Source organism: Thamnophis elegans, chromosome 3, assembly GCF_009769535.1.
Source record: "Thamnophis elegans isolate rThaEle1 chromosome 3, rThaEle1.pri, whole genome shotgun sequence".
In the NCBI taxonomy this organism is placed as follows: domain Eukaryota; kingdom Metazoa; phylum Chordata; class Lepidosauria; order Squamata; family Colubridae; genus Thamnophis; species Thamnophis elegans.
In genome coordinates this window covers 70,967,751-70,981,380 of record NC_045543.1, presented here as the reverse complement: position 1 = coordinate 70,981,380, position 13,630 = coordinate 70,967,751, and the positions used below count along the sequence as shown (strand labels likewise).

General features: G+C 37.2%; 1 protein-coding gene across 1 annotated transcript in view; it reads right to left on the bottom strand.

Annotated features, from left to right (window-relative positions):
- MPDZ (multiple PDZ domain crumbs cell polarity complex component) overlaps window positions 1-13,630 on the bottom strand; it is a 113,378-nt gene that overhangs the window by 60,098 nt on the left and 39,650 nt on the right. Inside the window, exons 18-22 of the mRNA XM_032214401.1 lie at window positions 10,370-10,486; window positions 5,734-5,895; window positions 3,924-4,166; window positions 2,736-2,844; window positions 972-1,170 (exon numbers count right to left, since the gene is read on the bottom strand). Coding sequence (XP_032070292.1) covers window positions 972-1,170; window positions 2,736-2,844; window positions 3,924-4,166; window positions 5,734-5,895; window positions 10,370-10,486 — 830 coding nt within the window. The remainder of the gene's footprint in view (window positions 1-971; window positions 1,171-2,735; window positions 2,845-3,923; window positions 4,167-5,733; window positions 5,896-10,369; window positions 10,487-13,630) is intronic.

Here is a 13,630-nt window from a genome sequence, read left to right as displayed (position 1 = left end):
AATTATATCCCACAAATGACTTAAAATGCAGTTTTCTTCCTAATACTGTAAAAAAAATATACTGAGAAAGCATTGTTATAATGTCATGTGTCATAATTTCTATATTCACCATTTTCCACTATTGAAATATTTCTCAGTTACTTGAGGTAAAAGATCAAAGCTTATTTATAAAATACTAATGTTTTTCAATTGATCTGCCTGAACAAAAAAAATCTAATTTAAATCCCATGCAAATACTATCACTGTATCTTCCAGGAATCCTGGAAAGCAAGAGATTCAAAAAGGTGTTAAAATACCTTTTGTCTCATGGATCAATATATAATTCTTTGTCACTCTAATCCTACTATTAACTGGAAATAAAGAAGAGATTTCTGATCCTTTCTTCCCTATTTACCACCCTCATTTATCTAACAAACTATTTCCCCTCCCAAAGGTGATTTCATGCTGTAATATTCCATCAACTTTCACCATTGCTTGGACATTGAAGGGGAATATTCTTCAGCTACAGCAATTCCATTGACAGCTTTAAGGAGCAGCTGCTAAGTGTTAATTTTTAGAAGCCAGTTCAGGATTTAGTTTAATAATATTTTTAATTAAGTTCAGTTTTTTTCATTATAGTTATGTATTTGTAAGATTAAGTGATAAGGGCAAACATTTCCCTCCCCTTATTGCAAATGGTTGGCAAATTCTATGTATTTATTTGAATTCATGAAATTATATCAAACCAGTAAATGGGATAATCAAACTACCATACTGGATTGCAATTTTGGAACTCTCATTGGTTGGTTGTGATTCACAGAAGACATTTCACCTTCTTCCATCAATGTAAAATCCAGTTTAATACTGAAACTTCATTGGGATATGGAATTAAAAAATAATCAAGGAATTAAAAAAAAACACAAGTGCAATGACAATATAATTGATGCATACTGTGTTTGAAAATCTACCAATCTGTATAACGTCCAACTTACTTTATATCTGGTCCAATGACAGAATGTCTCCTCAGCATGGCCCGTGCTTGGGCACTAGTTAAATTAGCAGTAGGTTCCTCATTAATAGACAATATACAGTCTCCAATACCAATTCGTCCATCACGATTTATGGAACCACCATGGATAATGCTGCGAACTATCATTCCCATACCATCTTTATTAGAACTTACTGTCATCCCTTATGGAGGAAAAAAAGTTTAGCACTAATAAGAAACATGGTATCTGACTTGAACTTACACTGAATAACATTCATTTTCTGAAATTGTTTTTATTTATATGTTTATCTGTATTTCTGCCAATATACACATGCTTCCACATATTTTAAAAAAATAACTTGAAAAAAAAATATCATATTGGTAGGTCTGAGGAGTCAACATGCAAGATATGCCTGGCAGGTCAAAAAACACCAGTTAGAAAATTCTCACTAAAAAAAAAAATGGGAACAGCTGAGGCTGGCATATGAGGTTGTCTCTTCAGGTCTACAGCTGCCTCCATCACATAAGCTCAAGGTTAAGATCAAAAAGATGACGAATTCCTAATGCCTTCTGTTTTGTTTAAAAAGCTACTTAATTAGATGAAATCTGCTTTTTTTTTACATATGGCCTCAAAGAAAGAAGCAGAGAACAGAAAAGGAAAAAGCAATGAACTTATTTTTAATTTAATTTTTAAAAAGTGAGCAAAGAGAAAGAAAAGGAAGATCAAGATGAGATAATGATGAAGAAATTACAGAAGATTTGTTCTGAACAGGAATGAATCACAAAGCACAAAAGTACAGGATTTCATCCTTCCCATATTTGAATATGGCCAATATTTTTGTCCTTCTGAACACTTCCAAAAGAATGTTAACATTTTTCAAATAGAGAGTTCTTAGATTTGGCATCATTATATTAAGGAAGCTCATAGTTTCATCATTGGAATGATTCTTTTTTTTTTTTTTTAAATAAATTACTTTAGACAACTATATTATTATAACAATACAGATTGATCTTCTCCTGACTGTTCCTGCCTTCATATGGAAAGGAAAATGTATAGATAGATATGATGCTATAATTATGATATACCATATTTTTCAGAGTATAAGACACACCGGAGTATAAGATGCACCAAGATTTTGAAGAGGCAAATTTTTTAAAAAAAAATGTTTGCACTCTGCAGACCTCCCAAAAACAGCCCTTTTTTGCAAAAATGGGCCCGTTTTTGGTCAAAAAAGGGCATGCATAGCCTTTAGGAGGCTTGTAGAATGTTCCTAGGGCCTGGGGGGGGGCAAAAATGAGCAAAAAACAGCCCATTTTTTGCAAAAACTGTCCTGTTTTTTGTTTAAAAAAGGGGGCATGCATAGCCTTTAGCAGGTTTATAGAGTGCTCCTGGGGGCTGGGTGGGGGGAGTGGTAAAAAACAGCCTGTTTTTCACTCATTTTTGCCCTCCTCATCCCCCAGGAGCACTCTGGAAGCCTCCTAAAGGCTATGCATGGCCATTTTTGCAAAGGGGATGGGGTTTCAGGAAGCCAAAAATGCTGTATTCAGTGTATAAGAGGCACCCAGATTTTCACCCTTTTAAAAAGGGAAAACGGTGTGTCTTATACTCTGAAAAATACGGTAACTATTATTGAGATCATATATAAAAATCTTTGCTTTTTGATTAAAGCAACTTAAAAGAATAATATCTAGTTTTCTTTCAGGAATAACTAGGCAGAAACAAGGATTGCAAGAACAAAGATGTGTACAGTTACGTGAGGTACATTACCTAAGCTTGAATTGCCTTTTGCAATGGTAATCATTTTCTCCAACTTGTTTTTATTTGTATCTAGGCCAGCAAGCATTAAGCTATTATTCTCCATCAAGAACTCTTGATCCTGGTAAGAAGAAAATAAAAGTCACTTCTGGAAAACATAGTAGGATTTTGTGTAGTTTACAAATCACAAGCTGCTAGACAGTCTGAATATTTGTAAAATTCTTCAAAGTGCTTGTTTCTCTTCAAACTAAGCAAACAACAAAAAAAGTATTAGTGTTTTACTAAAATAACTGCCCTCAGGAAGTATACCCTTTACAACTGGCAGCAAACAGACATACAATATATTTTTTTTTTTAAAAAAATAGACTTATCCAATCTTGTGCGCTCCAAATGCACAGTTTGGATTCCAGGTACTGAAAGTTGTACAATTCAGCTAACATGCTCTGTCTAGCTATGCAATCAATTTTGGTCCTTGTTGCATACTCCATATTCCATATTAGTTTCCCAAAATGGAATACGTCTTTGTATTAATGAATCAACAATTTCACCTCTCTCTCTTGTGGAGTAGGATCCCTCCACAAGGTGCCCATGATTATGTACTGTATAGAACAATATTCTTGAACAGCAAGTGCTATGTTAAGTCACAGTTCAGTTCTTAGAAAGCAAGCTCTGACACAAATTAGTGTATATAATCCATACAATCCCAACATGTTCTATTAAGATTCTTCTAGATCAGTGTTTTTCAACCACTGTGCCGCGGCACACTAGTGTGCCGTGACATAGTGTAAGGTGTGCCGTGGGAAAATTACTTTATATATAGTCAATATAGGCACAGAGTTAAATTTTTTTAACATTTTCTAATGGTGGTGTGCCTCGTGATTTTTTTCATGAAAAAAGTGTGCCTTTGCACAAAAAGGTTGAAAAACACTGTTCTAGATCAAGGTGTCAAACTTGCGTCGTCATGGCATCATCACATGACATATCATGACTTTTCCCCCTCCACAAAACTGGGTGTGGCCAGTATGTGACACATCTGGGTCGCAACTTTGACACTCCTGTTCTAGATCAAAGGGCAGAATGACAAGAAAACACTATCACCTTTAGTCTCATTTGATCTACTAAATTTCTGAAAATGATGCTTTTTCACAAATGCATGTAATGAATCCTTTCAGTTGAATGAAGTGGCAATCTAGAACTTACTTTTGTACAGTGGGAAAATTCGGGTGTTAGCGAAGATTCTCTCCACATGCTTATGCTTTCATGTTCAACTTGTTTCTTAGGAGATTGTGTTGTTGGATTCACAAGAAAAGATTCTGTGATCTGTTTCATACATCCACCTGCAGATTTACTCTCTGTCTCTCTTTGTATTAGATCCATTGTGTACAGGTTTTTATCTGATGATTGGTAACTGAGTGGGTCACTGGAATCTTTTTTGAAAGTAGTCTAGCAAACAAAATAACAAGAATTCTAAACTCATTCTATTTTTAAAGTATGATAGAATATTATTGATAGAATATTAGTGATTTGATAATTAATTAATTATTAAATCAATAATATTCTATCATACTTTAAAATTAGAATTAGTCAGTTAATTATTAATACATTTTCAATTATTAAAATAAAGCCACAATTGTGTTGGTTCCACTTTTGGTGAAGCTATTTTGAGTCCATCATTTCTTCCTCTGGAAGTCTAAAAACCTTTCCAATTAATAACTAGTTTACATTCAGGGGGCCATGTGGTCCATTTTTATTTTTGTATAATTATTTTTATCGGGATAAAGTGATAAATATAACCACTACTAAGTTTCATGGCAGCTGAAGGCAGTTATACGTGTTCCAAGATAATGTTGCATGAAGTTTAGTCTTCCAAGCTTTTGGACTCGTGCTGGAGCCCATCCACTGGGAACCTCTCTCTCACCAGAATATGGCACAGAAATAAGTTCCTTGAGGATGGGCTCTAGCACAAGTCTAAAAACTCAGAAGACTAAATATCTGATCCCAGTGACTGACCCAGATTGGATCCTACTACCAAATTTGATTGTAAATATTTTATTTCTATTCTGATGGGACACAAGATAATAATTTCAAGAACATGAGTTCTATACCTTGTATAAAACTGGATGCGTTGCAGAGTATGCTTCCCAGCATGCATTTTAATTTCTAATTTCATTAACTATTGCAAAGTTGAACAATGCAATCTGGCATAGTGGCACAGGTATACTTTGTTTAGTCTAATAAATTTTATTAGGAAATAAATTTTGGTCGTCAGATCCATGCTGTATCCAACAGAAATAAGATGCCAAAAGAAATGTAGCCAGCTTACAAAATTCAGGTGTGAAAGAAGAGCAACTTCTTTTTTCAAACAAAACAGATGTGAGTTATTTATAAAACAATAAAAGCAGGATAAAGCCCAGTTCAAAGAATGAACTGACAATCCACCATGAATATTACAAGAAATACACAGAATGACCCAAAAGAGAGAGAATCAGAAAAAGGGGAGAGGAGAAAAGCTAACATGATCAACAATAAAGAACAACATCAAAATTTTAAAAAAGAATTTGAGCGACCTTTTGACAAAAGAATTTGATTGACCTTTCGAGCGTTGATTTTGTAAAGCGATTTACTAACAATTTCCCTTAAGAAAATTAGAGTTTTTAATGCTTGAACTTTAAGCATGGAGCATTCATTATACTTACGCATGTCTTTCCATAAGTGGCTTGTTATTGTTTAGATTTCTTTGAACCACATTTTTTTTTGTAAATTGGAGCACCTAAAAATTATGGTAAATGGTCTGCTGAATACTGAAAATCTGAAAGGTAATTCAATCAGCATTACTATCTAAATGAAATTACCCTTTAATTTAGTAAAAAAAAAACTATGAACAGATGGAACCAACTGGTAACATTACCTTCACTGTCCAAGCAGACATTTTCATAAGGCTGATTTATAGTTATGACCTAAGTGTCTTTCTGCTCATATCCCTGCTCATATCCTTCCCCCATAATTTTACCTTGGGAGTTGAAGAGGGCAGCGAAAGAGCAAGCTGCAGATCATCACCACAAATGCCGCTATGCAATGTTGAAGCTGAAGGCTGGAATGTACCATCATTATCTGGAGAACAGCCCGATCCCACTGTACAGTCTTCTATTACATCTGTCTCACTTGAGTCCACCTAATAGCAAAGGCAATTCAATCAAATGGGCTACCTTTGTATCAGTTTCAAATACAAGCATTGGTGGCTATTAAAAGCTATTTTCCTTTGTAACATTTTTCTTTTCAGTTTTCCAAGTAGAATATCTTGGCTTGCAGCGTGCTTATTTCCACTCGATGCTTTGGATATAAGATCATGGCTAGGCAATGACTTTTATGTGAAAAAATTTTAGTTGACTTTTTTTATTATCACTCTAAAATATTATGCTTTGTGCAGGATCACATTTCAGCCCAACATTTCTGCTGCTAAAAAAGGCACTGGTTAAGTGAGTTTTGCCCCATTTTAGGACCTTTTTTGTCACAGTTCTTAAGTGAATCACTGCAGTTGTTATGCAAACCATGCAATCATTAAGTGAATCTGGCTTCCTCCATTGACTTTGCTTGTCAAAAGCTGGTTAGGAATGATCACAAGATCCCAGGACACTCCAATGATTATAAATAAATGCTAGTTACATGTCCGCCTAAATTTTGATTTTGTGACTGTGGCGATGCTGCAATGATTGTTAAGTGTGAAAACCAGTCAAGTCACTTTTCTCAGTGCTGTTGTAACTTTGAACAGTCAATAAACAAATGGGTGCAAATCAAAGACTACTGTATTGTTCTAAGTAGGCTTACTTTTATAATAACAACAGCACTTAGACTTATATACTGCTTCACAGTGCTTTACAGCCCTCTCTAAGCGGTTAACAGAGTCAGCATATTGCCCCCAACATGCTGGGTCCTAATTTTACCCACTTCAGAAGGATGGAAGGCTGAGTCAACCTTGAGCCTGGTGAGATTCAATCTGCCAAATTGCAGGCAGCCAGCAGGCAGCAGAAATAGCCTGCAGTACTGCACTCTAACCACTGTGCCATCATGGCTCATAATCTATCTATCTATAAATCTCTGTGTGTGTGTGTGCGCGCGGGCACGTTCCAGCATAACTCTGGAATGCCTCGAGCAATTTCAACCAAACTTGGTACATAGATAACTTCCTTGCTGGGAAAAAAATATCTAACACCTCCTCGCGGTGTGTGTTCTGTTAAAATACAGCCTGTTGTTCCTTAAAATGGATTCTACTGTACTGCCATAAAATGGCTTTTACTGTACAGCGCATTGGAGTTGCCATGGTAACGGCTTCACAGTACTCCACAAGGGGTCTCCCTCTGGTAAGGGGGAAAATCCAACATTAGAAATTACTTTTGGTCTAGATATTTTCCCTCTATAAATAAATACTCAGACAACACCGGGTTATCAGCTAGTTTACTATAAATAATCAAGTGGATTATTCCATAAACTTTAATGATTGTGATTTTTTTTTAAAAAAGTTGTGATTTATTCACAAAATATATTACTATTGCTCATTAGAAATATGCTAGCACACACTGTAAATATATACTCAGTATTATTGCCTTCTCAGAACATTTTCATATAAGCCTAGCATTATAACAATGAAATCATGGGATTCACTATGAATTCTATGGGTACAATCCAGTTCAGTTCAAGTCAGAAGCTAAAATCCAATGCATGCCAATTACATTAACCTGAATTTATGATCGGCAGGAATATAATCAAATTATATCTTAAATAAAAGTTGAACTTTAACAAAATAAATAAATAAGGAACATATCCCAAACTAAGTAGCTTTGTGATAAAATCCTTCAGAAGTTTCTACAATAAAAACATTTTTAACAAATAGAACCACTGTGAAAACACCAAGTATTTTTCCCATAGTTCCCATATATCTTGACCTGACTCAATTGTACCTCTCAGCCTTTCTGCCAAATTAGAATTCCTATTTGCAAAATTCTATGTAAACATTCTCATACTATATACTGGTATTTCCAACTCCTGCAGTAAATTTAAAACCAAGTAGCTTGTGCCTTATATAAAGCTACACATGCCTGTATGTGCATATTATGCTAATGAACCATATTATCTCCAAAATCAAAGGGTGAAATATTTGGTCAGCTCAATGGGGACAATATTACAGAAGATGAAGTGACACCGGTGAAGAAGTAATCTTCAGGCTGGTGTTTTCGGCTTACAGCATGGTCAGAGCTGCTGTCTTTCTATAAATCTTGGTGGGCGGTGTGTGGAGTGCTGGCTTTGTTTCAGTAAGTGGATTGATTGGTTGTGTGGTTGTATCATGTTTGGTAGATTGGTGCTGATTGGTGCTGGCTGTGTGTCTGTTGTTGTTTTGTGTTGTAATGGCCTGGGTGGTGGGTGGGGCTTGTTTGTTGACTAGGACTAGTTTCCAGATGTTTGGTAGGCGGGAGGTATCGTCACGTTTATTCATTTTGTGGGGGTGTTTCTCTATTCCGATAGCTGCCATAATTATTATCTTGTTGAAGTGTTTAGTTTTGGAGATTAATTTGGTTCCTTCAAAATTAATTTCACGTCCTTTAGCTTTAAGGTGCTGGAAAGGGGAGGAAGTTTTTTTCTTTTTTCTTACTGCGTTCTTGTGTTCTGCAATGCGTGCATTTATTCTCCTGTTCGTTTGTCCTATGTATGTTGCAGGGCAGATTTTGCATGGTATTTTGTAAACTCCTTGGTTTTCTAGCTGGATTTTGTCTTTGGGGTTTCTTAAGATGTTGGCTATTTTTTGGTCAGTGTTGAAGACTGTCTTGATATTGTGTTTGTGGATAATTTTGCTGATTTTATCTGTAGTGTCTTTGATGTAAGGGAGTAGGGTGATGCCGTTGTCTTGTTCTGTGTCTCGGTTTTTGGGAGAGTCTCTCTTTGGAGAAAACTTCCTCCCTTTTCCAGCACCTTAAAGCTACAGGACATGAAATTAATTTTGAAGGAACCAAATTAATCTCCAAAACTGAACACTTCAACAAGAGAATAATTATGGAAGCTATCAAAATAGAGAAACACCCCCACAACATAAATAAATGTGATGATACCTCCTGCCTACCAGACATCTGGAAACCAGCCCTAGTCAACAAACGAGCCCCATCCACCACCCAGGCCATTACAACACAAAACAACGGACACACAGCCAGAACCAATCAGTACCAATCTACCAAACATGATACAACCACACAACCAATCAATCCACTTACTGAAACAAAGCCAGCGCTCCACACACCCAACCAAGATTTATAGAAAGACGGCAGCTCTGACCACGCTTTAAACCGCAAACACCAGCCTGAAGATGGCGAATGAGACCTCGCCAAAATGTTGCCAAGACAATCTCGGGAAATGTTGCCAAGACAATCTCGGGAAAAGACCCAAATACAACAAGACCAGCATACCTACACCCATGAATATATATATATGAATGTGTGTGTGTGTGTGTGTGTGTGTGTGTTTTCAGGACAGAAATTAGGCTGAGCTGACAAGCAAAGAAAACCCCATCTGCGGGATGCAAGCAGCATGAGAAACTTCACCCATGGAGAAGGAGGCAATAAATGGAATGAGCTGCAAGACCTCAGAAAGACCAATGTGACATCTGCATACCACCACAAAGATGGTCTGGATCAATATAATCCAAAATAATTTTCAATTTACTAAATCCCATGAAAAGATGACAGATATACATACATGCACACAAACACACACACACACACACACACGCTTCCTGCCTATTCTGAGATAGCAGGGACTTCAGATAGATTACTATTAAATGAGCAAGAATTTGGCCATTTTAGCTATTGGATTGACATACATATATAAAGAATCAGTCAAAGATTCATTCATCATTCTAGCTTTTGTGGATTTTTGAAGACTGGCCAATATCTCAGCTACTATATACAGTATATTACTAGAGCATGGCTGAATAATTACGGCAACTTTACCACCTGTGGATTTCAACTCCCAGAATTCCTGAACAGAACAAGTCATATTTTCTTTTTTTTAGCGAACTGAAAAAGTATGAGAAAACTGAGTATATGGAATAAGAGAAAACCCATTGTCTTCTGAAGTTATTAGATATTGCCGAGTTTAAATGGGCAACAAGCATTTGAATCATATCCTGCATTTATATCGAGTTCTAAGTTCCAAGAGGTCCAAGTTCCAAGAGAGAAATTGCAGAGTCCTAAAAAGTAATTTGAATGGATGGCTGGGGCCATAATTTCCTTGTTTTATAGGATTATATATATGCATGGTTTCTCATTTAAAAAATAATGGTTTGCTTTTGTAATTTTCTTACTCTTTTTAAGTGTACGTTATTCTTAAGGCTTCAAGGATTTTTTTAAATAAATGTTTAAATATTTAGAGAGTTTAATTTTGGCACACAAAATTGTCTTCTTATAAATACATTGCTTTGATATAGTTATGGATATTTTCTTATATTAGTAAATAAATGACCTTCATGTAGATTCAAGGAAACCAAGCAAGAAGTCTTTACAACACCTGTTAAATGTCAACAGCAGGACTGTTCCTGTATTGTTCGTTAACAAAATACCGTTCAAAATTAATACATAGAATAAAAAGACTAACTATAGACTAACCAGAGCCAGCTCAGCATGGAAGAGGGCTGAATCGGTTAGCCCTCCCTCCTCAAAGGACTGGGCAGTGTAGAAAAAGGAATCTTCCTTAGCAGAAACATAGCCCTCTTCTGGTGAAAGCTGCAGAAAGAATGAAGCTCTTGAGTTGGATGATGGCCAGTGAACAGAACATGCCATGTAAGTAAATACTATGAAAATTTAAATGAAAATAAAGATCAGGAAAAAAGGTATCTAGAAATGATATTACAGCCATCAAACCATGAAATGATTTATAAGATTGAAAAAAGAAAAATGAGATGGCAATAATCATGAATTTGAAATAGCCTTTAAGCATCACATGGTTATGTACCTATGTGCTGATATTTGAGATTTTTTCCTAGACCAGATGATAAATTGTCTCTCTCGCGAGAGACTGCCTGATTTCCAACACAGTTAAGCCTCACAAACTAGATTTAAGATTAAACTAGATTTAAGCCTATTCAGTCTTACCAAGTTTAAATTATACTTAGTTCGTAAACACAACACATAAGTTCCTGTGAAATCGGTAGCACTTCTTGCGATAAACATGTTTGGAGCAGATTGAAAATTATATTTATTTTTTAAAAAAATTACCGTTCTGGCTTGTGAATTTCATAGTAAGTTACAGGGAGATAACAGCTTTCACAATCTTTCCATGAATGTTGAACCCAATTTCAATATGAAGGATTTTATTAAGAAATAGTTCATTCCAATACAACTAAAATGTATTCCTTATTTACATCATAATAAAACTACATTATGTACATCCTTTTCTGTTGGGTTTGAGGTTAGATTATAGAATTGAGATAGCATTGGTCATGGTTGTTGATGACTCAACATTATGGATTATATATCCACCCAGGCCTTGTCTTTGATTAGAGACCTTCAATACAGTGATGGGACTAAAAAATTTTTACTACCGGTTCTGTGGGCGTGACTTGGTGGGCGTGGCATAGCATGGCATGACTTGATGAGTGTGGCTTGGTGGGTGTGGCAGGGGAAGGGTACTGTAAAATCTCCATTCCCTCCTGATCAACTGGGACTCGGGAGGCAGAGAATAGATGGGGGCGGAGCCAATCAGAGGTAGTATTAACCGGTTCTCTGAACTACTCAAAATTTCCTCTGCTGGTTTTCCAGAACTGGTCAGAATCTGCTGAATACCACCTCTGCTTCAATACCTCTTTAATCAGGTTTAGAGGAATTGGTAATGAGGGAGGCGGGGTACAGTGCCTTTCCTCCTTCCTCTAAGGCTGGTTCTAGTTAAAATTGATACAAAATATGCCTTTTCAACATTTTCTTCCTGCTTTTATTTACCATCTATATGAAAGCTCTGAGTAACTCAGGGCATTTGTCCATATAAGGTTAACTGTTGTGGCCCAGCAGGCGCCATTGGAGCTGCCAACAGACTCCGACAGCGAGGGGCCCTATGAGTCGGCTCTGGAGGATGTGGAGGACCCTGGACAGGGTTCCGACTCCAAGCAGGGCGCAGAAAGACTGGTTGGCCACCAGTGGGGAGGAGACAAGGGAGTGTGATCCAGATGTCAGCAGTGGGGAGGAGAGAAGGGAGTTGTTCCTAGATGCCCAGCACCGGAGAGCTAATAGGCGTAAAGAACAGTTGTGCAGTTACAGGAGGTAATTGCACTCAGCTGGTGGTAATTAGGCTCCTCTCAAGACTATAAAAGGAATGCTTGTGCACACGCCCCTTTTGCAGTAGTCAACACATTTACGAAAGTTGGAGAACTGTTGTGTTAGCTTGGCAGGCTGGATTGCTGCCAAGGCTTGTCTGTGCTGTTTGCTGCCAAGGCTTGTCTGTGCTGTTTGCTGCCAAGGACCTCTCTGTCTGTTCATAAATTCCATAAAGTATCTTTGGCTCGGCATGCTTTGGTGTGGGATGATGGGGGGGTCAGAACAGTTAACTATCATTAATATTCTGTACATCTCTGCCCTACCCATCACTTGGATAACTTAACATTCCCCCAGTGTGCAATTTGGAGGTCCTGCAAAAAGAGCAGGTGCCAGCCAAGGCCAGGAGGGCCTTAACACAAGTCTATCCATCATGCCAGTGGAGCCCCCTAGATCAGGAGACATCACAGTCACAGTCTTGAAGACCATTCCAATGGCCACTCATCCAGAATGCAAGGGCACATGTGTCCAGGTACAATTTAAGGAAGAGGTATCACCCATAAAACTCTGGGAGATACAGGGCCAGGATAGCAATGAGTCTATCTGTTTCTGATAGTTTCTACCCATTCCACCAGACCTCAGGTCCCTTTTGTCAAACTGAATGACCTGGTTGAACCCAGGATGTGTGCTTTCTATGTCACAATGCCAGTCCTATGGAACAGCCTCCCCTCTGAGCCTAGAATGGTCCCAACTGCCCCTAGCCTTGAAGAGCTGGCTTTCCCCTCACACATTGGTGCCAGAAATGAGCCCAACATATATTCTCTTGTGCATGTTTTAAGATATTTATTATGGTAAAAAATATTTTTTTTTGCTTGCAGTCACAGACATATTGTACTAGATTGTTATTTTATTTTATTTTGGTTTATGTTTTCCATACAATATTGTTAATTGATCAGAGTTATTAAGGTGAGATGGCAGCATAATATATTGTTTAAATAAATAATCATCACTCCTGCAATAACTAATATCTCAATAATTGTGAAAAATGTTCTGTCTACATTTTATCTTCCACTTTTAATAACCCCATAGTCCCTTGCAGGGTGGAGTCTAGGCAACTGAATGGAGCTGAGTGTTTACTGGCCAGATGCCCTTCCTGTCACCAATGCAGAGTGTTTTTCAGCAAATATATTCTCAAGTGTGTCCAGAGAGAGAGAAATATCTGCCTCTACCTAGGAACTCACAGCCTCTTGATTGTGAGGTGAGAGCTCCACCTCTAGACCACCATACCACTCGTTCTGGCTGCACTGAATTATTAGAAAAACAGGCCATCATAGATATATAAAATGATTTATACCCCAAATTAGAAAGAAACATTCCCTTCCATTAGTAAAAACTTTCGGCTCTTCTATCAAAACAGCAATTCAATGGGCAACCCCAAAGCCCTGCGTGGCCACTGAATCATTTTTTGCGATCCTCTGAACTCCCCGAGTCCACTGCTGTTGAAATGTGATGGCAATGTTTCCAATTTCCAAATGAAAAATAGGGGCAAATTTTAGCAATACGTCTGAGCTTACACTAATAGTAAACAAAAAAAGACACCCTCTCCCCAATTCATCCACAAAC